Source organism: Myotis brandtii, unplaced genomic scaffold (assembly GCF_000412655.1).
Source record: "Myotis brandtii unplaced genomic scaffold, ASM41265v1 scaffold304, whole genome shotgun sequence".
NCBI lineage: Eukaryota > Metazoa > Chordata > Mammalia > Chiroptera > Vespertilionidae > Myotis > Myotis brandtii.
The window spans coordinates 342,407-364,454 of record NW_005361607.1 but is presented as its reverse complement, the minus strand read 5'-3'; the positions used below and the strand labels follow the sequence as shown (position 1 = coordinate 364,454).

At 42.0% G+C, this 22,048-nt stretch overlaps 1 protein-coding gene across 1 annotated transcript in view; it reads right to left on the bottom strand.

Moving 5' to 3' along the window:
- LOC102259511 (chromosome unknown open reading frame, human C1orf87) overlaps positions 1–22,048 on the bottom strand; it is a 76,672-nt gene that overhangs the window by 27,331 nt on the left and 27,293 nt on the right. Inside the window, exons 3-7 of the mRNA XM_005869838.2 lie at positions 21,093–21,231; positions 20,273–20,536; positions 16,961–17,082; positions 13,615–13,780; positions 6,070–6,167 (exon numbers count right to left, since the gene is read on the bottom strand). Coding sequence (XP_005869900.1) covers positions 6,070–6,167; positions 13,615–13,780; positions 16,961–17,082; positions 20,273–20,536; positions 21,093–21,231 — 789 coding nt within the window. The remainder of the gene's footprint in view (positions 1–6,069; positions 6,168–13,614; positions 13,781–16,960; positions 17,083–20,272; positions 20,537–21,092; positions 21,232–22,048) is intronic.

Genomic DNA, 22,048 nt, shown 5'->3' with positions numbered 1-22,048 from the left:
CAAAGTCCTGCCCTGACACACAGGCAGTAAACTCAAATTCAGACAAAAGGGTTCTTTTTCCACTTGACAGATGCAAAACCAAGAGAAAATATTGACTTGCCCAAGTTCCCAACGCCAGTGCATTTCTGGGATAGGATTTCCATCTTGGCCTATGTGATTCCGGAACTCCTGCTGCCTTTCTGCATGGATGGGGCTAAAGGGAGATTGGGAGTTTCAAACAGTGAAAAGAGGCAACCTGCAAGCCCTGAGCTTCTTTGGATCATATCTGCTCCAGGAACTTAAAAGCCTCCCTGCTTTTATATCTGTATCCCACACCTCTCCTGGGTCCTGGAGGAGAGGCCAGGCAACACTCAGCGACTGGTTCAGAACTGTGTTCAGTATCAAGCCCAAAGATAGACCTCAGGCAGTTTGCCCACGGCCCCTGGGCCTAGCCACCATCCTATAAACTCCAGTTCCACAGGACTTGTAGAAGAGTCAGTATGGCGTATTAAGATCCCAAACCCCCTAGCTAGAGAGCCTGCATTTTATTTAGCCTATTGATGAATTTTTTATCAGTTGCATATTGGTTTTAGCCCCTCTGTGCCTCAGTTTCCTCACCTGATAAACAATAGTACCGACCTCATGTGGGCACTTGCAAAGATTAAGAGTCAACATTTATAAAGTACGTAGAAAACTGCCAAGAATATAATAAGCACTATATAAGTGCTGGCTATTAATAATAACAATAACTTTATTATTATTATCTTCACCGCTTATGAATTATGGGCTTCTGGAAGAGAAGACTGGAATTAATAAACCCTTAAAAGCCAGGTCCAGTTTCCAAGACCAAATCAATGGGTAGATCCAAGCCATATCTTTAATAATCCACTGCTTAATAATTTTCCTATTCTCATTAAAAGTAATTGCTGAATCAGACACCTCATGTCTCCTTTATCTCGTAAAATCCTCTGGTTGGTCTTGGGATTTTCAAACCAGTCCTTTTCAACCTAATTGCACTCTTAATAATGGGCCAGATGTGTATGATAAGTCCTACTTAGGGCTGTGTCAATTGCTCCACTCTATTTACGAAGCTTCTATAGCAACTTCATTATTTATCCCCTACCCCAACACAATTTGGCTTGTGTGCCTGTGTTTTAAACTGGGTTTGAAGTGTTTAATTTTGCCAATACAATTTCAGAGTATTATTTTGCCTCCTGTTCTCTCTCTGCCCTCCTTAATTACCATTTATTGTAAAGTCACACAGAAATATTAAATGCTAATTCTAACTTACATGTTCCCGGCCAAGAAGAGGGATAATAATTTCCATCCAACACAACCTGAACTCATTTTACATCAGGGTGATTCAGAGTAGAGATTTGAATCGTAATCAAGTCTTTCTCAAAATCGCCTTACCCTGGCAGTCATTCAGTAATGTCTCTGCTAATTGGTAGGCAAATTGCAAAAAATAAAATTTCAATGTTACACACACACACACACACACACACAGCAACAACTTTGCAACAGCATTCACGAAATTGCTCCTCTCATCAGCTCTTGCAACGTGACAGTTTAAGAAGAGATCACAATTCATTTTATTTGGTTAGATGGGGCTAATCCCACATCACCATAATCCCTCCTGATGTTTTATTGATTCTAAAGGACATTTAATCAGGAAGCAGCTCAGCACTAGAATCCTGCTAATTAGCAAGCAGCCGCATTCCAAATAGGTTCCCAATTGAACAGCAGATTAATGGACAATATGTACTAAAATAATGATTCGTGCATTCAGCTCCTGAAATGTGTGTCTGAATTGCATCTTTAATCTCTTAAGGATATAGGTTTGCATACAAAGCCCTTAACGGAATGGATTTCATTCACCAGAAGAAGCTTTAGCCAATAACTGTTTAAGGATGAAACAGGTTTATCACTTTTACGTGCAATGCTTCAGTGGTTTCATTGTTTTGATGTCCTTGAACATTCAAAGGTCAAAGACAGGTGAATAAAACAAATCAGCTCCTCTGATATGCACATTAAACAGTGGGAAAGTGAAAATATTGATATAATTATAAGTAGCCTAACCTCATTTGCTCTCCATTCACTCTTATTCTCATATCTCTGATTCTTACAATCTTGGTTCTGAACACCAACTTTGAATTGAGTATACTATATACCAGGTATAATGTGAGCTTTGATACTTGCATTTCCTCCCTTTATATTGTTGCCTTTTGAGGCTTCCCAATTTTAGCTTATTGGTTTTCTACTCGGCTCTTAGTCCACTTCTCTGCTTTTGCTGCTTAACCACCTCCCTCCACCATCACCCAACCACCCCTCTAAGGTTTTAGAGAAGAGAAACTCCCTTGTCCAAAGCTGGTCTGGCAGAAATTCATTGACTAAGCTCAACCTTCTATCATCATTTATTTATTAATTGATGTTTCCTTTAACCTTTAGCTTTCTTTGTTTTTCAGGATTGCTCTTATCAGCATGTGATATGTCACATGTTCTAACTTGTTCTTTCCCATTAGAATACAAACTTCATGAAGGAAGGAGCCTTGTTTTATTCACATCTGTATTTCCAACGACAAGAATCGTGACTGGTGTACAGCAGGCATTGAGTAAATGATTGTTAAATTAATTAATTAATTAATTACTCAACATTTACTGTGTACCTACCATATGCTAGATACCAGCCTACAAGATGTTGAGAATAAAATAGGAAGGAAAAAGCCCTGGCTGGTGTTGCTTAGTGGTTAGAGAGTCAGCTGGAACACCGAAGGGCTGTGGGTTTGATTTCTGGTCAAGGGCACTCACTTGGGTTGCAGGTTCAATCCCCAGCCCTGGTCAGCACATGTGGAGGCAACCAAAGGATGTGTTTCTCTCACATGGATGTTTCTCCCTCTCTCCCTCTCTCTGTTCCTCCCTTCCATTCTCTCTAAACATCAATTGAAAAATATCCTCTGGTGAGGATTAACAACCACAACAATAAGTAAGTGAAGGAAACAGTCATGTCTTTTGCCAGCATGGAGATCAGTATCTAGACATTAAACTAACAAATCACACAAATAAATATATAATTACAAATAGTGATAGGTGCTAGGAAATATATTAACAAGGGGCCTGATTTTGATGAGGTGATTAGAGAAGGCTTTCTTCAATTTGATCATGAGCCAGGGACTAGGAAGAATCCATGTATCTATTTCCTTTAGAGTATTTTGAGACTGTATAACTTTTTTAGTTCAGTTCAATTCCATATTTTTTGAATACCTATCACATGCCAGGCAATCGCAAGCATGTCCAACTCACATTAAATAAATGTGGCATGTGACCCATAGGCTGTGAGTTTGACTTGCTTGCCGGACCCTTTGGGATATATCAATGAATAAAACGAAGATCCTGCCTGCCCTATGACATATAGTCTATCAAAAATCAACAGATAACAATAAACATCACATCAGCAAATTACCAAATACATTAGAAGTTGATAAGTGTATAGAAGAGTGCAAAGGAAAGCAGGTTAAAGGTGAGAATGGGTGGGGACTACAACTTTAAATAGGGTAGCCTTATTGATAGGTGACGTCTGAGCAAAAACTTGAAAAGTGGAGTAGCATGAAGATATCTGGGGAAAGAGCAGTTTAGGTAGAGGAAACATTTGGAAAATAGGTGCTAAGGTGGATTTGTACCTGGTGTGTTTGAGGAAGAAGAGGAGGACAGTGTAACTGAAATATAATGAGCAAAGAAAGTTGTAGATGGAGCCAGAGAAGTGATGGGGGAGCAGATCACATGGAACACTTTGTAAGGACTTGGGTGTTTTTTTTTTTTAAATATCTGAAGTAAGATGCTCTTTCAGTGTTATGAGCAAATCAATGACATGAACTATTTTAGGTTTTAATAGGTCACTATAGCTGCTGTACTGAGGATAAAGTAGGGACAAGGGAGAAGAGAGTTCAGTTAGAAGGCTATTATAGTAACACAGGAGAAAGATAATAGTTGCTTGGATGAGGTGTAGTTCAGTAACAATAGAGGTGGTGAGAAGTGACCAGGTTCTGAAAATATTCTGAATATAGAGTTGATTTACTGATGGGTTACTGATGAATTGGATGTGAAGTGTGGAAGAGAGAAAAGCCAAGGATTACTGGTGTGTTGTGTTTTCATTTTTAATTTAGTTTTATATATATACTAGAGGCCTGGTGCACGAAATTCATGCACGGGTGGGGGGATAGGCGGGGAGGTCCCTCAGCCTGACCTGCACCCTCTCCAATTAGGAAGCCCTCAGGGGATGTGCTACTGATGGCTTGGGCCCACTCCCCATGGTTCTCTGCTCTCTGCGGTGCCTGCCTTCTCCACACCATTGGGATGGTCAACCAGGCCCTGCTGGGTGCTGCCTGCAGGCCCTGATTGCCTGCTCCCCGGTCACCGCAGCAACTGCCCAGCAGGCCCTGTTGGGTGCTGCTTGGGGGCCCCGATTGCCTGCCTGCGGGTCGCTGCTGTCACTGCACAGCACGCCCTACTGGGTGCTGCCTGTGGGCCCCAATTGCCTGCCTGTGGGTCGCCACTGCCACCGCCCAGCAGGCTCTGCTGGGTGTTGCCTGTGGCCCCGCTTGCCTGCTGGGCTCACGTTGCAGGGGTGACACCGCCAGCGTCCTGCCCAGCCGCTATGGATGCCACCATCTTTGTCTTGGAGTGATGGTTAATTTGCATATTACTCTTTTATGAGCATGTGAAGTGTATTTATAATTGCTCTTTTATTACTCTTATCTACTATTTCCATCATCTCTGTTTATGAATTTGCTTTTATAAGTTGGTTTTTCTCCTAATGATATATTGTACTTTTTTTTGTCTTCTTTTCATGCCTGGTAATTTCTGGATGAATGCCAGAAATTGTGAATTTTATATTTTTGATTTTGTTTTATTCCTTTAGAAGTTTGGGGGCTTTGTTCTTGGATGTAGTTAAGTAAGTTGGAAACAGTTTGCTCATTTTAAGCTTTATTAGGATTTATAAGATTTGTTAATTTGTCTAGAGAAATTTGGTCTCACTACAGCACAATATCCTTCTCATGACTTCACTCAATGCCACAAGTGTTCCTTTCTGATTTGTGAAAATATGAACTATTCCTAGCCCTGTGTGAGCTCTAAGCATTTTCCCACCTTTTTCTTTTGGTTTTTCTTTCTCTGGACTTGTGTAGTTTCCTCAAATGGCCAGTTCTCACATGAAGATTCTAGGGCAACTCTTTGGAAAACTCCAGAAAGAACTCTCTGGGGATCTCTCCTCTCTGCTACTCTGTACTGTGCATTCTAGCCTCCTTGGCCTTGCTGAACTCAACAGGAAGTGGAGCACAATATTACCTGTATTTTCTATATGAGGAAACCACGATTTAGAGAGATTTTTCTCTTTAGCTCAAGAAAAATCCTGGGCTAAGTTTAGATTCCCCCTTGTTGTTCAATAAGGTGAGCTTTCCTCATTTTTTTTTTCTGTCAGGAATCACTGCTCTATGCTGCCTCTTGTCCAGTCTCTGAAAACTATTCCTCCATATAGTTTGTCCTATCTTTTAGTTGTTCAAGGAAAAATGGCAAATTTGATTATTGATAGTTGATAATGGCTTGAAATGGAAGTTCAGTGCTTTTGTTTTTCTCTGGCTAAGCAAAGTGTTTGGCCTTAACACATTGCAGCAGGGAATAGTTCATATTTTCACAAATTGGAAAGCATTTGGCCTTAATACATTGTGGACGAATCACGAGAATTCTCGCTTCATATTACACAGTGTTTTACAAAGTATCATACTTTAAAAAGATATTAGCTTGTAAGAACATGTAATAAATAACTTCAAAATGCAATGGGTATTTCATTTTAAAGCGTGCCTTTAACATTTATGTAAAACTTTTTTTGTACTCATTCAATAGAAACTTACCTGGCCACTAGGCAAAGCTAGCAATAAAACTACTGGTCCACAATGTGTTTTAATATAAGCAAACATTTCTTAACTCTGTCTTTAGGTAATGAAATTGATTGTTTCACACATAAAACTTCTAATTTAGAGACAGATCTCTGTGTTTGGTACCCTTTCAGAGGACTCTGTGCATAAAAAATCAACTTACTTTATTTCATTTTGGTAAGCCAAATCTTGATGATTTAGCAATGTTTCCAGAAGGCTCAAAGTCAGATATAATCCATGTTTTCCACAGATAGCTCTGACCTGCACATAAAAAGAACGTTGTCACTGTAATGAAATTAAAAATTAGAACCTATATGATATTTTTAAAATATATTTTATTGGTTTTTTACAGAGAGGAAGGGAGAGGGATAGAGAGTTAGAAACATCAATGAGAGAGAAACATCGATCAGCTGCCTCCTGCACACCTCCTACTGGGGATGTGCCCGCAACCAAGGTACATGCCCTTGACCGGAATCAAACCTGGGACCTTTCAGTTCGCAGGCCGATGCTCTATCCACTGAGCCAAACCAGTTAGGGCTGATTTTGATAAAGAATTAATACCCCAGAGTGCACTGTACCATTAGGATATCATTCAAGACAAGAATGTCCAACTAAATGTTCAGCAACAGCAAGATTTTATTTGGTTGACACAGAGTATAGTTCATTACCCAGAAGTCACTGAACTTTAAAATTCTGATCTTACGTATTTTTCAGCCACAGAATTGGTGGTCAAGTCCTAGAAATTATATACTTATAATATAGGTAAATTGCAAAATCTTTTTGTATATCTACTTTGATTTACAAAACAAGCTTGTTGTATTAGCATGGTTAATATTACCTGTATTTTATATACGAGGAAACCAAGATTTAGGGAGATTAAGTGATTTTTTCAATGTCACATAAATCATGGAACTTAGTCTAGAAACTAGATGTTCAAAAATTACTTGTTGGATGAATGAATGAAGTGTCACTGCAGTTTCCTATGTACTTAGTATTCTGAGTCTAGTTGACAAACCACTTCTCAACTTGGTGGGTGGGTGATACTTAGATTCAAACATGTCAAACTTTTAGGGGTGTGATAGCATATGTTGTATGGTTAGCATAATGTTTAAACATATAGACTTTGGAATAAAACAGGACTTATTCTGAACACCTAATCTGCTGCCTGTTATCTGTGTGACCTTAGGAAGTTACTTAACCTTGCTATGCCCAGTTACTGCATCTACTAAATAAGACTATAGTGTTTTCTGCTTCCCAGGATTCTGTGAAGATTACACAAGAAAATAAGCAGTTAGAATAGTGCCGGGCTTTTGGTAGACATTGAATTAATATCTGTTGAATAAAGAAAAGAAGGAAGGGAGGGAAGAAGAAGAAAAAGGGAAAGAGAGAAGAGGAAAGGAAAGAAGTAGCAAGAGAAAGAACAAGAAAGAGGGATGGGGAAGGGAAAGAGAATGGAAAGAAGGAAGGAAGGGACAAAATAAAGAAAAGAAATGTCTAATTTAGTGTTAAATAGTAGCTACTATTATTATTTTGAGAGCAATTTCAGTATAATAAGTGCATCAAGCATGTCTTTTTATTCTGATCTGGCTTTTTAACATCATGGGGCTTTGCTGACTCTGGAGAGATTGCTCCTCCCAGGGCTAGCCAATTCCTAGATAAAGTAATGGACTGGCAGGAAAGTATGCCCTTCATATGCAAACCAACCACCTCCTTCATTGGGCTCTCAGGCTTGAGCCACTTCTTCCCTGTGCTTGTCACCCAAGGGCCAAGTATTGAATAAATCAGAACAGAATCTATGCCTCATGGTCCAAATTATTCAATCTAGTTAACCCTAGACCTGGTTACCCTGCCTTGCTCATTCCACAATGAAGGCCTTGCCCACATGTCCCCTGATAGCCTCTGGTGCTCCCCCATGTGACCTGGGGGGGTGGTCTCCATGCCCTTTCCTCTTGGGAACTATGAGTACCACACTATTTTTTCAATGGCAAGCATCTCCTGCTCTGTCGGTCTGACCATACCTGAATGATAATAAAACCTAGACTTAAACAGAAACAAGAAGATAATTTTCATTTGTCTATATGGAAGGAAACTAACAACAAATTTAGATTTGAAACTTGCAAGCATTACTTACTAAGTGTAGAGAGAGGAGTTGTGTCAGGGAAGCATAACAGCAAAACAAAACAAACAACACACACACACACACACACACACACACACACACGAAACGTGAAAAAACAGCTAAGAGTTGGCTAGGAGAATAAGGGGTTTGGGAGAATCCAGGCAGAGGAAAAGCATTGTAAATAATGGGTGAGAAAGAGCATGGTGCTTTTTTGAGACTGACTGTATTTTGACATTACTCACTATAGTTTTATACCCCTTTCCATGCTGAGCAGTAATTATCTGTTCATTAGAGCTTCTCTACAAGACAGTGGTCTACTGAGGGCTGGACTTGTGTTTTATTCATTTTCTTACCACCACTGCCTAGCACACTGTTATAAAATAAAAGAGCAATAATTATTGAGTAAATGAATACATGGATGAATGAGGAAATGAATGAATGAGTTAAAGACACTGAAGAGTGGAGTGTGTATGGACAGAAGTTAGTAAAGAATAAATTTCGAGAGGTAGAAATTAGTTCCATTATTCCATTTTACTCCATAAATAAGAATTGGTTCATAGTTATGATTACAGCATATTTAATGTATTTTATTTTATTTTTTGGACTGAAGAAGAAAGAGAGGGAAGCATTGGGTGAGAGAGAAACATCAATTCATTGCCTCCCACACCACAGCCTCCAACCGGGATTGGAACCTATAACCTGGCATGTGCCCTGACCAGGAATCAAACTCATCACCTTCTGGTATATGGGATGATGCTCCAACCAACTGAGCTACACTAGCCAGGGCATATTTTGAAACATTAAAAGGTTGAAACATTGAAATATTAAAAGGTTATTCTAAAAACAGTTTATTTACTGCTGGCAATATTGAATTATGCTCCAGGCTAAAATGAGCAGCAGATTGGAAATATTACATCAGAGTTCCTAGAAGCAGATTGATTGATAGCTGCTAAGAACTGACTGCTGACAGCTGTAGAGGAGTAATAGAAATATCTACCAGAAAATCCTGGCAGTTTAGTGTTATTCAGGATTATTATTAAAATCCTTTAAAGCATAGATATTAAAAGAGTGACCCTTGTTCAATAAGAAAGTGATTATGTGAAGTTTCTTCTGTTTAATCAGGGATTTTTAAAAATCAAATGTAAATAAAGTATCTCTTATTTAGAAACTGACATGTGAAATAAATATTCATTTCCCCCAAATCCTCATTGAAAGAGTGGTGCACAGATGCCCTCTACTTCCTCTCTTCCCATTTATGGCTTCATTTGCCTTTTACCCCATCACGATGGATGCTTAAACTATGTTTACCAAGTCACTAGTAACCTCCATAGTTTCAAATTTAATGAATACTTCTCATTCCTAATTATTGATGACAGCATGCGATATGGCTTATCTCTTGGCTTCTTGACCACTCCCATGTGCCTTTTGATTATTTTTCATCTCTTTTGTTGGCTTCTTTTTGTCTACCTATTCCTCAACAATAAGTGCCGTCCTCACCCTTCCCATCTCACTTTTTGTTGTGTCCCTAGTAACCCTAACTGCTCACATGGCTTCAGCTCCGTATTGAAGAGTCTTAAATCATTTATTCGTTTTAATCTCTAAACCTAGGTCAACATGTTCAAAACTGAACTCTTTATCCCTTCCTATACCCCTTCAACTTTTCTGTTTCCTGTCTCAGAGAATGGTACCACCAGCCATCAAGTTACCAAAGCCAGAACCTCAGGAGTCATATTTGATTCTTCCTCATTCAGGGCCCCATTCAATTAGTCACCAAGAACTACTCTGTATTTCCTTAATAGCTCCATCCCTCCTGTTACTTCCTTGGTTTAAACCCTCATAATTTCTTGCTTGAATTACTGGACCAGCCTTTTAAAGATCTATCTGCCTCTAATTCTCCATATTCTATTAGAGTGCTCTTTTGAAATTCCAAATTTGAACATATCATTCACTTGTTTAATATCCTTTGATGATTCCTCTGTGCCTTCAGGATAAAATTTACACTCCTTAGGAACTTCATAAATTAGCTCCTACTTCCCATTCTGGCATCATTTGAGCAGCATCTCCCACCAACCCCAGCTGCCATACATTCACTATGTTCTGCCACTACAGATGACTTCCAGCTCCCTGAATTAACCATGCCCTCTCTCATTTCAGGGCCATTTCTCATTGCTCCTTTTACCTAGAACACCTTTCTGAGTCCTTTCTCTGTTCCTTCCCCCAATTCTTTGCCAAATTAACATATCCTCTAAGATTTAGTATTTGCATCTTCTCTATGGAGAGTTTCTGGATTAGGCTAGGTTGGAGTTTCTTCTCTGTGCTCAGTGTTATGGCCATTGCTGCATTTGTTATACAGGACTGTGACATGTTTAAAAATGTCACCTTCACCCTGAGCTCCTGAAATTGTAATAGTCTGTTGCCCTCAGCCTTATCACAGTTCCCAGAACACATTGAGTGAATAACATGTTGAATGCAAGTATAGAATAAACATGCCATATTGATCAGAAAGATGGCTGTTGAACTGGAAGAAGGAAGGATTTGAAGTTAGTAGAAATAATTTTATAATTTTAGGGCAAAGTGTACTGATACAGAAACAACAAACTACCAAAGAGGAGCTGACAAACTGCAGAAGACTGTCACCAGGTAAACTAGGGTCATAGTGTCTTGTCACCAGAACAAACTTCACATTCACAAAACCAGGATTCCCTCAGGAATGGGACTCCCTGCTGATGGTAATGAGGAAGTTGCATGAAAACGAAGCAGAGTAATTAGAAGGCCAGCCACCTGTGTTCTAGCTAACTCCTCCTGGGAGGGAGGTCTGGGAGTAGTTTGGGATGTAGAGTGGAAAGAGAATGAGTTCATGAAATGAAGAATGAATATAGGTTATGTATAAAAGGGGTTAATCTGAGCCTATGTGCTTGGGAGCGTCTTAGTTTCTAAAGACCCATTGAACCTACTTGGGTAATGATCAGGGTGGTTAATAAATGTACGTGGATCCATGATGCCTCAGCAGTCCTTCCAGAAGCCATCATTGTATTAAAGACGTGCTAGAGGAACAGGATGAGTGAGTCCGTAGGATGAAGATGATAGGTAGTTGATATGTTTTCATATTGTTCTCTGACAGTGATCAAAATTCCATTGATTTGAGTGACAGGACTCATATTATCCTTCAAGACTGCATTTATTTATTGGAGAGGCTATTGATCATTTGTGAACCCTCTGAAATGTTGGCTGTGAGGAGGTGCCTCAACACCCCACCCCTGTCTAGCCCAGGGTGCAGAGTTTTACGAGAAACTGACGGAGGTCTGTGACTCTCTGCACTGTGACTCTGACATCAAGGAGATTTAGTACTGGTCAAAAAGAAAACCCCTTCTAATTCAGATGGCTCTTCCCAGGCCACTCTGAAGTCCTGTGTCCAGGAATAAAGATTCTGGGCTGGAACTGCTGCCTTCCATATCCAATGTCCCTTGGGCTTCAATTTGTCTCACGTCCTGGGGAAACAGAATTGTGTCTCACATGCCTCCCGGAACTGTACTATACTTCGAGTGAGTTCCAGATGTCTTAAGAGATGCCAGATGGCTCACGAGAGGCAGACCAGCTTTCAGGAAAATGTGTCCCATTTCCTTGGATATGAACCATGAATTTAAGCTTGCAGGGCCAGCTGTGGGGGGAGAAGTTCAAGGCCGGCTCTGCCTGCCGGTGTTCAGGTATCACGCAGTGTGCTAAATGCCTCCGCATACTTATCTTGTTTAACAACAGACAGGAGGCAGACATCTGGAACCCAGTGTTTCCAGATGAAAAACCTGAGACTCAAAGAGGTTGAGCAAATTTACTTTGATTTTCAAGTCATTTATGTTCCACTCTAAGAGTATTGTCTGAGAACATTTGAGCGTCACTGATGCTGTTATGTAGTTTCTAATAACAAAGAATTGGTGCTTCTTAATCTATTCCTACTGATCTACTCCTGAGCATAAAAAAGTGTGTGTAGGACGTGTGGAATCTCCTGTAGTATCATCTCTCTCTTTCTAGTAAAACATGCATGTAAGTGTAACACACACACACACACACACACACACACACACACACGAGCTTTACCTTTGCATGCTTCGTTGACTGTATAAATGAAAGCACAGAGCAAGCTACTTCTGTGCCAGAATAAGATCCCACTTTCAGCATATTGTTTCCTTGCTTCCTTAGTAAACATCACTTGTTCTTTTAAATTCTCTGCTCTCAATTCTAACCCCTATTTACCTAGATGAAAGGTATTTTTAAATCTTTCCAATGGGACTCACACCCCGCCCCCTGCTATAATTTTCAATTCCTTCTATTTCTCTACTCCTCTGGAATTCTAACTTTTGTGTCCTGAGCTCAATGGAACCTTCCAGATAGCTTCTGCCTAATGGTGTGCCAATTCTAGCTCTTAATTTTCAGTTTGTCTCTATACTTTGAATCCTGCCTCTGCCACTTGCCAACTGAGGGCCTTGGGTGACTCCTGAGGCTCATTTTTTAAAAGTTATTAAACGGGTTCTAACAACTACTTAGATTTTGTATTTTCAGTGTTAGGTGAGATGATGTAAGTAAAGCATTTAGCGCAGGACTTGGCACTTAGTGAGAACACCGGCAAGCTTGGTGGTGACGAGTTGGTGTTAAAGGAATTGTAGCATTCGTGGTGATTATTATTGTGCCTGTATCCTAGGTAGCCTCATGACTGGGGTTTATGGTTCTGGATCTTCTTCCATGAAACACATCTGCACTTTTAATTAATGCTCCCAAAGCAGCACACTCAGCTCTATCAGCAGTAAGTCACACCAGTCCCTACAATGTGCTGTTCCAAAGGAATGGATACCACATGCTGACCTCCTGGAAGCTGGTGAGGGTATAAGGAATGGACATTTGGCCTTGGCAAACACTTGTTTTCCACTGTGAAATATTATTTGGGTATTGCTATATTATTCCATATTGTTGACACAAACTATAGCTTAATATAACTAACTAGAGGCCTGGCACGTGAAATTCGTGCATGGGTAGGGCCCCTAGGCCTGGCCTGCAATCAGGGCTGATCTTCCCTGGCTGCTGGCAGCCGGCCCCTGACCCTGCCACTGCCACCGCCCTCTGTGTGTGGGACGACCGGCAGGGCGATCAGGGCTCCGGCACCACCTGTGTTCGCCACCACCCACCCCCGGTTCCCTGTTCCCCATCGGGCAATTGGAGCCTGCCAGCCAGGGGGAGGGGCCAAGAGGTTGGCCAGCATGCCCTGATTGGGTGATCAGGGCCTGTGGACTGGGGGTAGCTCCTTCATTGGGCATCTGCCCCGTGGTGGTCAGTGTGTGTCATAGCCGACCGGTCGTTCCGCTGTCGGGTCGATTTGCATATTACGCTTTTATAAAGATAGAGAGAGATTCCTGGATCAATGCTGCACATTTCACAATTCCTTTTCTGTTTTGTTTCTCTCTTCTCTGGCACAGAAAACTAAACACTGTGCGATATAATCCACGGGCAGAACACAGATCATAACGGGCCTTCTTACTACAGACCCAAAGCCTCTGGGGTAGACTTTTAGGGTTGAACAGATCTGAAATCTAATTTTGTTACCTTGGGTAGGGACAAGAAGCCACACAATGCGTGGTCTTCTTTTCGAAAACTCCGACTGAGGCTCTCCAGGTTGAGCTTGCCGTTGTCTGCGCTGAGTGCCAGCTTTAGGATCTCCAGCAGGCTCCTGGTCACTTCTGATGGTGAGTCGGCGTGTTGAGGGGCAGCACTGCTTGGAGGGGCAGGGGAAAGTCTGTGAAAAGGTGAACCCCTCAAGGAAGCTGCTGTGTATTTCATACTATGTCTCTCACCTGCGTTATACACCTTCTAAATCCTGGGAACCTGGTCATGGGACTGCATGTGGCGACCTCACAGATTAACTCAACTCTGTTCCATTCTAGGGAGTTTACAGTCTCTTCTCCAGGAGGAACCCACCCATTCGACTAGAATATAGACCAAATTTGTAATCTACCCTCTCTTTTTGCCAGGTTGAGAGAAAAAAAATTAGAGGTGTCCATGGTAGTTTACTTTACCCGCGTCTTACTTTTTTTTGAGCCCAGATAATCAAATTTCCAAATGGTACATGTCACAAGCAAAGCAAGGCAGATCCTGGCAGATCCCTGTGACCAGGGAACCTGTAGAGGAGGCAATCTTGACCCAGGCGAACTTCCTGCATTATCCTTGACTCTGCTATTTGTAGCTCGAAAACCCAGAAAAGTTTGGGAGAAATTATGTATTTACCAGATGGCATGCAAATGTATGTAATTATTCAGGTGGTTTAGCAAACTGGCTTTTGTTACTTTCCATAACAGGTGAAAATGACCAGAGTGATAGTGTCAGAGTCATTTATTTTATGAAACTAGTTTGAGATATTTAAGTATTTCACTTTCAAAAGTATGTGTCCTTCCAGATCTGGCCAAACTATTTTCTCAGCAATGGATTATTTTTAGATGCATTTAACTTTCCGAAAGGTCATATGCTATCTTCCTTTTGCTCTGTAACTCTTACTTGAGCTTTGACACCAAACTATGCCTTTCTGAATTACTTAACAATAGCTAATATTTTCCAAAAGTTTGGTACAGAAAAGGAGGAAAAGGGGCTCTTTGTCTTTGCATTGGTCACCTAGCTCTGCACCCACTTTCCTTGTTGAGGGAGTTCCCAGCCCGGGAGCCTGCCTCTCAGTCCAGCTGAGGAGCATGCCAGCTATTTGCGTTCCCAGCCTCTCTTTGCTGCTCAGGGCACATGACTCGGGCCTTGTCAACCAGAAGTATCTGTCCCAGATTTGAATCAGAAGTTTTTCTTTCTTCCTTCTTTTCTTTCAATGCCAGTTTCTGGGGGTGGGAATTCATGGGGCTCTGGCCCCCATCTCCGTACACCGGGTCCTGAACTGGCAGGTGTTGTATGGAACCCATTTACTGCAGCCTGTGGGGTTTCTTAGGAAACCTGCTGCAGGAGTGGATTTCATCTGGTCCCATTAGTGATGCTGGCGGCTTTTAAAACATCACAGAGCTGCCTCATTTAAAGCTCTACCTGAAGAACATGAGAGGGCATTTTCCTGAGCAGCACATTAATGAACAAGGAGCCTGGGTTCATTACAGGCCACTCGTCCTGCGCTTCTACACACACACACACTATCTGGTCCATGCAAACAGCGCCTTCTGTGATGAGTTCCAAATGATCTCTTCAGGCACCTTTTTTATAGGGTAGAAATCCAGATGTCCCTGCACGTGAAGTGATGCAAGCTCTTTGGATAACGGGAGGTGCCAATTATACCCAACAAGTATTTATTGAGCATCTTCTATGTGCCAGGAACTATGCTAGACCCGTGCTAGACACTGAGTGGGCCAGGACAGACGCTATTCCTAACCTCAAATGTCAGATAAGTAATTACCAGGACAATGTCTGTTATGAAGGGAAACGTCTATGCAACCACACAGCAAAGAGACATATCCCAGTCTAGAACTCAGGAGAGGCTTCCTGTCTAGGACTCATAGACCCACCATATCTGTCAATGCGTGGCCACGCTCTCCTGGGCACAGTCTATTACCTCTCACAGTCTGTACTGTATGAAGCGTGGTTGCTGACTATTAAAAATGTATAGGGCTTTATGGGTAGGACCGTTACTCCCAGAGGGATATTTATTTGGACTATGAGCCCTTGAAGGAGTGACTGGGCCTTGCTCACCTCTGAATTCATTGTGCCCAGCAAAGTGTGCCTGGCATGCAGCTGGTATTCAATGAATGTTTGATGAAGTATCAGAGTCAACAGAGCACATGTAAAGGGAATTAAATCTAACACTTGGCCCAGGGACATTTGTACAGAAAACCATACCTTTTTGTTAAAGAGGTAAATTCCTATCCCATGGCTCTTCATCACTATGTCACATGATTTGTAACTGAAAAGGGTATCTTCTGACAGGATAGTTAAAAAGTAGTAACAAACACTTCTATAGCAATTCCCGTGTATCAAAGACCTTAAGAACTTTGCATGAATTAACTCAGTCACTGTTACACATTGTTCCCATTTTACAGTTGGAGAGTGGAGGCACAGAGAGGGTAAGTGACTAGCCCCAGGCTCCACCTAGTGGCAGAGACAGGGATTGAGCCCAGGCTTCTGGCCATGGGGCTATGCTCCTAGCCACCGCCCTTTGCCAGTTTTCTTAGAGAACACAGAGACTGTCATGCTTTACTGTGTCTCATCTCTAATGATATTCCTCATTTCCTATGTTTACCTTTAATCACTTCTTTCCCTTGAGATTATGGGAAGGGATTATTGATTCTGTACCTTAAACTTCTCTGTGCTGGTACCTGCAGCGCAGGAGTTCACTGACTGAACATATTTCCGGAACACATTCTAGATGAGTACTGCACCAGGGCGCTATCATTTCTTTCATTTTATTTAGGTATTTATTTATTTTAAGCGTCACCCAAGAATATGTTTTATTAATTTTTTAGAGAGAAAAGAAGAGTGGAGGGGGGGAGGAGAGAGAAACATCGATCATTTGCCTCTGGTACCTATCTTGACCAGGAATCGATCCTGCAACCTAGGTATGTGCTCTGACTGGGAATCGAATCCGCAACCTTTTGGTGTACGGGATGATGCACCAACTAATTAAAATTAAGCCACCCGGCCAGAGCTACAATAATTTTTTATTTCAGAATGGATTTTTTCATCTTTACACCGAAACCTCATAAAAAAACAAACACTGCTGTTAAGAAACATATACAATTGTTGCAAATAATTTCCTATGCCCACCTGTTTACAGCACAGCGAGAGAAAACTAAGTGTAAACTGGGTGTTGGTGAACAGCTATGTTTCTGCACTGCTCACCTAATGGGGAATTGCCTCCAAGAGCCCGGCCAGCTCTGAAAGTCTGGGAATAACGTGCCCACAGAAAGGGAGGAAGTACCTTTCGCTGTGATGGGTACCACCCTGAGCTTCCCTCAGGCTGCTGTCCATGGCTCTTCTGCTTTGCTGTGGATCACCTGAGGCTGCCACTTTCAGAAAACAAAGTAGCTTCTCATAGTTCACCTGAAAATTAAATATGAAACAGAGCATCCTCATTTAATTTACATGTAGGGAAAAGAGGCCTGCTGAAATGAAATGTGTTTGAAATATTAAAGAATGAAGAATTTTTAAAGCAGCTTTAAAAATATAATAATTATTAAGTGTTTTTTTTTAACCAAATATTACTATTATTCTCCCTCCTGGACAAATGGTAAAATTCCACTTCCTGGGTAGGACCATGTGACCAGTTCTGGCCAATGAGTTATAAGCAGAAGGGATATGTGCTACTTCTGGGTTGAGGATTAAACTGTTGACATGAGGCCTTCAGAGCTTTTTTTCCTGCTGCCATATGTCCCAAACATTCCAGAGTGTCTGCTTCATCAGCCTGGGTTTTGGAGCTAAGATAATGACAGTGCCAAGAAGAGCCTGTGGCAAACTCATTACAAAAATGTAATGTAAATAAAAAATAAGCTTTTGCTCTTTTAAGCAACTGAGATTTGGGACTATTTGTTACTACACTATAACCTAGCCTTTAGCCTCTCTCTCTTTTATATATGTATTATATATAATATGTGCTTATATTTAGATATATTCAGCAGATATATTCAGATTATTTGAGGATAAGGTCTTAGTTACTAAGGTAAATAAAAAAATTTCAAAGTTTTATTTTACTTTATTTTATTACTAGAGGCCCGGTGCAAGATTCATGCACTGGTGAGGTCCCTTGGCCTGGCCTGTGGGGATTGGGCCGAAACTGGCTCTCCAACATCCCCAGAGGGGTCCCAGATTGTGAGACCCCCTCCTGCAGGCCCAGCCCCCAGGACCTAGATGCCCACCGGCTCCCTCCTCCCTCCTCTCTGGGTCCAGGGTGCAGGTGACCAGATTCGGGGCTGACAGTGCCCCAGCAGCAGCCTAACCCATGGCCAATTCCGCAATGAATCGGGCTCCCTCCTCTACTGGTCGGAGCATCTGCCCCCTGGTGGTCATTGCCCGTCATAGCTACCGGGCGAATGGTCAGACGGTCGGACGGTCGCTTAGGCTATATATATATATATATTTTTTTATTATTATTATTTTTTTACATAGAAAAGGACTGAAGGAATGTTGTCCATTTTCATTGCTGGGCTGGATGGAATCCTAGGGATTATGGTGGACAGACAACTCCAGAGCAGTGGAGGGGGTAGCATGGGAGAAGGAAGCTAGACAGGGTCACAGATATAAATTAGATTTCAGACCAGAAAATTTGATTGAATTAAAGATTCAAGGAGGTTGTACTAGTAAGTTGCCATTGTACTCCTAAATATTTCTCATACATATACAACTAATTTTATTTTTGCAGTTTAAGGATGGGCAGGAGAGAGAACTTACATTCATTTGTGTACCTATTAACTGCTAAACATGAAACCAGGTTGGTTTTGGCCTTGTTTTCTATCATCACATGCTCACTAATGATTTTCCCATTGCTGTTACTTCTTCCTCTTTTAGGGCACTTTTCTCTAGCTCCCTGAATTTGGTTACACTTGGACCTTGTTTTGTATTCACTTTCAAGTGCGAGCTTGGAAAGTACAAGCAGAGAAAGAACCCTGCCCTTGTATTGGGGAACATTTATCTCAGCCCTGGGTCTGCCATTAATTCTCCAGGTGCCCTGTGCAAGTTCCTTAACCCCTCTGGAGCTCAGTTTCCTAATCAGTAAATTGATGGTGGTGAGTTATATTTCAAAAATTACTACCCCACCCCCCAAACTCTCTAATGCTCTAGGAACTGTCACACTTCTGAGTCAAGTTCTCCATTCTTACCAACTGCTCAGCTTGTAAATGGATTTAAATGCACTCATTATCTTGAATCTCTAACTATCCCACTAGTGTTAGGAGTAGACAATGAAAGTTGGGAAGGGAAAGCTCATTAAAGAGAAATTAAGCAGGACTAAGAGACCTAACTTGCCTGGTTCGTGAGGCTCAGTGGTTGAGTGTTGACCTATGAACCAGGAGGTCACGGTTCAATTCCCGGTCAGAGCATGTGCCCAGGTTGTGGGCTCTATCTCCAGTGTGAGGTATGCTGGAGGCAGCCAATCAATGATTCTCTCTCATCATTGATGTTTCTTTCTCTCCCTCTCCCTTCCTCTCTGAAGTCAATAAAAATATATTAAAAAAAAAAGAGAGGGACCTAAATCTATTTTCTATTCTGGTGTATTCTAACTAGAGATTTACATATTCTATACAATAAAGAGCTAATATGCAAATGGTCATCACGCCCTCACGCCATCATGCCTTAACGGCTTAGACCAGGGGTGGGCAAACTTTTTGACTCGAGGGCCACAATGGGTTCTTAAACTGGACTGGAGGGCTGGAACAAAAGCATGGATGGAGTGTTTGTGTGAACTAATATAAGTTCAAAGTAAACATCATTACATAAAAGGGTACGGTCTTTTTTTTTTTTTAGTTTTATTCATTTCAAACGGGCTGGATCCGGCCCGCAGGCCATAGCTTGCCCACAGCTGGCTTAGACGCTCAACACTGGGGAGAGAGGTATGGGGACCAGCCAGGCTGCAGCCTGGGAGAGGGACAAGCCACCTGCCCTGCAGTCCTGGGCACCAGCACCTGTGGCCCGGGAGAGGGACAAGCTGCCTGCCCCATGGTCCAGGGTACCTGTGGCTGCGGCTGGCCCAGGCAAAGCTGGCCCGGGTCCTGCGTGCCTGCGGCCGGCCAGAGGGAGGGAAGCCCAGGTCCCGGGTGCCTGCAACCAGCTAGAGGAGGGAATCCTGGGTCCCAGGTGTGGGGTGAGGCAGAGGCAGGGGTGAGGCAGAGGCAATTAGGAGCAATCAGGCCAGCAGGGGAGCAGTTAGGGGTGATCAGGCAGGCAGGGTGGTTAGGGGCGATCAGGCAGGCAGGCAGAGGGGTTAGGGGCAATCAGGCAGGCAGGCAGGCGAGTGATTAGGAGCCAGTGGTCCCGGATTGCGAGAGGCAGTAGGACATCCCCTGAGGGGTCCTGGATTGGAGAGGGTGCAGGCCAGGCTGAGGCACCCCTCCCCCCCCACCATGCACAAATTTTGTGCATCGGGCCTCTAGTATGAATATAAATAAACTTTGTATCTTAGGGGTCAATAGTAAAGGTTATTTTTTAAAGAAAGAAACTAACCTTTTAATTCTATTACTCTGGTGGGTTCAAGTAAAATAAAGGAAAGAAATGCACACTGGAAATTTCGAGGTGGCCATACCATTTCAGGAGAGCCACTCCTGGCAAACCTCTGGCAGAGGATCTTGACTGTTGGTAACTGCAGAGGGACTTCATGCCTCAGGAAGAGGCGACTCAGCTGAGGCTGAAGAAGAAATCCAGAAGCGATGGGATCCAGGATTTTCAGCTCTTTTTGAAGCTTGTCTAATATGCCAGTACTCAAAGAGTGGGACTTGAGCTCTCTTCTGACCAGGGTGAGAAGAAAAGTGTCTTCTTTTGTCGTTCCACTTAGCCTCTGGCCAATATCCTGATACAACAACAACCAAAAATTAACAGGGCTCTGAAATAAGATGGCTGAAGGCCCATGCAAGGAGGAAGAAGCCTAGTAGGGCTGGTATCAGAGCATCTACTTTCAGGCCTAGCCTAGTATAAGACAAGTTAGTAATACCTGAGGGTAAGTGTTCAACCTGGATGTATTTATTAGTTTACAATGCCTTAGGACCTTCTCCTTCAGAATAAAAGAAGCAAATAACTTCAGAGTACATACTACTTAAGGTATACCATCTTTGTTTTACAAAATAACCTTTTGATTATGTGAGAATTTAGAATGGCATATCTTAGAGACCCATTGAATTTGGGAGATGGAAGGTGGGCAAAAGGTGAGAAGTTCAGTTGGGACATTTGAGGTCTTCCTGTGAACTCCCCAGGAAAGTTTCCTGAAAAGCCAGTTAGATATGTGGAGTTGGGTGTCCACCTGTCCACCCTCAGATGGTCTTATTGTCTGTTCCACATCAAAGTATACAGTCAACAAATAATACCCCTTCATCCACAATAGAAAACTCATCAACTCTCAGTATACACACCTCTGGCTGATCAGAGCTTCCTCTTTCCATCTGCTCCAAGGACAAGTCTCTAAGTTTTCTCCGGGGGAGGCCATGGATATAGGACAGGGACTGGTCTCCAGTTGGTACAGAGCTGCAGTAAACATTTGCCTGTTTGGGAGTTTTAAAGAAACAAAGACAAATAAATGGTAGTAAGTCTCAGAAGAGGAGTGGGGAAGAGAAAGAGGAAAGAAGAGAGAATATGACTGAGCCAACCAATTCCTTCAAACATATTCCCAGTTCCAAATGACTTAGCCCAGGGAGTCACTGGGTCATCGAGTCCCCAAAGAAGAAAGTTTGTCTCAACATCAATTTCAGCATTATGTAATTAACAAGTGTTTGACAAATATAGTAATAATTAGATACCATTTCATTTGTGTAAGAAAGAAGGCGTCTGCACAAAGTAAAATTAGGTGGAACATAAGGTGTTTATAGGCAAATTAGGGTGCTTATTAGAGAAAGGGTATCCTTAGGCTCTTGTAATTAGCAGATTCAGGAAGGATTAGCAAAGGCAATTGCGAGTTTTGTCTAGAATGAACTAGAAAAGATTAAAAGCCCAGACTGTTACATCCCAAGAGCGATGTTATTAGAGATTACAATAGAATAAATGATGGAACAAGGGCTAATGATAAAATCCCATTCCCTCTTGCCATGGAGTATGTGTATGAATCATGCTTTTTTTTTTCCTGTATTTTATGATGGTTTGATATCTGAGAGGGCCTGGCTGGAGGAGACTGTCCCTCCTAGTCCCTCTTGCCATGGAGTATGTGTATGAATCATGCTTTTTCCCTCTGAATTTTATGATGGTTTGATATCTGAGAGGGTCTGGCTGGAGGAGACTGTCTCTCCCAGTCCTAACTAATTCCTAGAGATAGTGAACAGCTTCCTGCTACCACACTGTTCATATGAAAACCAACCAGGTCTTGGTTCATATCCCC